This window comes from Cyprinodon variegatus, unplaced genomic scaffold, assembly GCF_000732505.1.
Source record: "Cyprinodon variegatus isolate N-32 unplaced genomic scaffold, C_variegatus-1.0 Scaffold478, whole genome shotgun sequence".
Lineage (NCBI taxonomy): Eukaryota > Metazoa > Chordata > Actinopteri > Cyprinodontiformes > Cyprinodontidae > Cyprinodon > Cyprinodon variegatus.
This window is the reverse complement of record NW_015150931.1, coordinates 544,247-545,670: the sequence shown is the minus strand read 5'-3', so window position 1 is coordinate 545,670 and position 1,424 is coordinate 544,247. Positions and strand designations below refer to the sequence as shown.

The following is a 1,424-nucleotide window of genomic DNA, read 5'->3' as shown; positions in this document are numbered from 1 at the left end:
AGTTCTTTCTGTAAAATTGACGGACCATAGTAGCCACGTTTGCTCAGCCATGTCTTTGTCCAAATACGTTATTGCCTTTTCTTTTTGACTCTTCTATCTTTCCGGATAGAAGAGTCAGAGTAGCTCAATCTCACTGCGGAGCTGAATCTGACGTGGTTTATAGGCGTACGGTGTGAGCAGGTAGATCGCATTAGAGCGTCGTGCTGCACATACATTGTGAGCTGTGAACTTGCACTGTACGATGAAACTGCAGGGTTTCGTCATACAGCGTGAGCAGCAGCAGCGTGCCACGATAAAAACATAAAAATAAATAAATCGCACTGTATGCCCGGCTTTAACAGATGCTCCTCAAAAAGGAAATACTTCACCTGTATGTTGACGATTGTTCCAAACTTGCTAAAATGCTCATTGAGCTTCGTGATGTTATTTAGTTCCCGTGGGATCTTGCGCACCTCCAGCTTCGTGTTCACATAGTGGTTCCTCTTTGGAAAAACATTTTTATCTTGACCGATAAAGTTTGGTCTGAAATGAGAGAAGATGTCATATGAACATTGACATGCATGTTAGACAGATAACTTCTAGGCAAAGGAGAGGCAACCAGGATTTAAGCAACTAGGGCTGGGTATTGTTCAAAATTTTCGGTGCCGGTACCAATACTGATACCTTCACTTCCTGAACGACACTTTTTTCGATACCAGTTTTATAATATCAATTCGAAGAAAAAGAAAATTACACAACATAATAAAGTACAAATTTTGAGTTTTATTTTAAGCTCTGTTTTTTCCATTTACATTTTTCCTCTTGCATAAAAAAAATTTTTTCAGTGAAGAAGAACAGTTGCAAACAAGTCAGTGTCTAATATTCACTGTTACATTGTGAGGACCTTTTTACTTGGCAGTTTTTCCTTAGAAAGATTAACATGTCTGCTTTCTCAGGAGACAAACAAGCCCGTTGAATGGGAATCCTACTGACAGCTCACCGCTGGTATGTGGGGTCTGAGTGGCTCAGACAGAAATAATATTGGAAGGCAGGATTGTAATCTGGATTAACTGACTGCACTGGTTAAGTTTTCAGGTGGATTTTCCCACTTAAAAACATAATAAAACTACTTTATTCCCACTGTTCACAGCAAATATGGCTGCAAGGCAAATAAAGGATAGAGTAGCTCCGCCCAACGCGCGTCAGAGCCACTTTTTGACCGCGCAGCCAGAGCAGCAAAGCTGCTTCAGCAGCGCGTCAGAACTAAACTGGTACAAGCAGCAAAAATGAAGCAGCAGACGTGATTTTGTTGCTACTGCTGCGTCTGGTGTGAAAGCAGCATTATTCACTCCGCTCTGGCTTTGCTCTGCCCACGGGCTGCTGAGAGGAGGATGGTCGCGTCGGCTGCGGTCCGCCCTTCTTGCAGTCAAACACCGAGCAACTTT

General features: G+C 42.6%; 1 protein-coding gene across 1 annotated transcript in view; it reads right to left on the bottom strand.

Moving 5' to 3' along the window:
* Positions 1–1,424, bottom strand: part of rbm27 (RNA binding motif protein 27) — a 30,518-nt gene that overhangs the window by 13,431 nt on the left and 15,663 nt on the right. Inside the window, exons 9-10 of the mRNA XM_015389862.1 lie at positions 1,354–1,420; positions 369–522 (exon numbers count right to left, since the gene is read on the bottom strand). Coding sequence (XP_015245348.1) covers positions 369–522; positions 1,354–1,420 — 221 coding nt within the window. The remainder of the gene's footprint in view (positions 1–368; positions 523–1,353; positions 1,421–1,424) is intronic.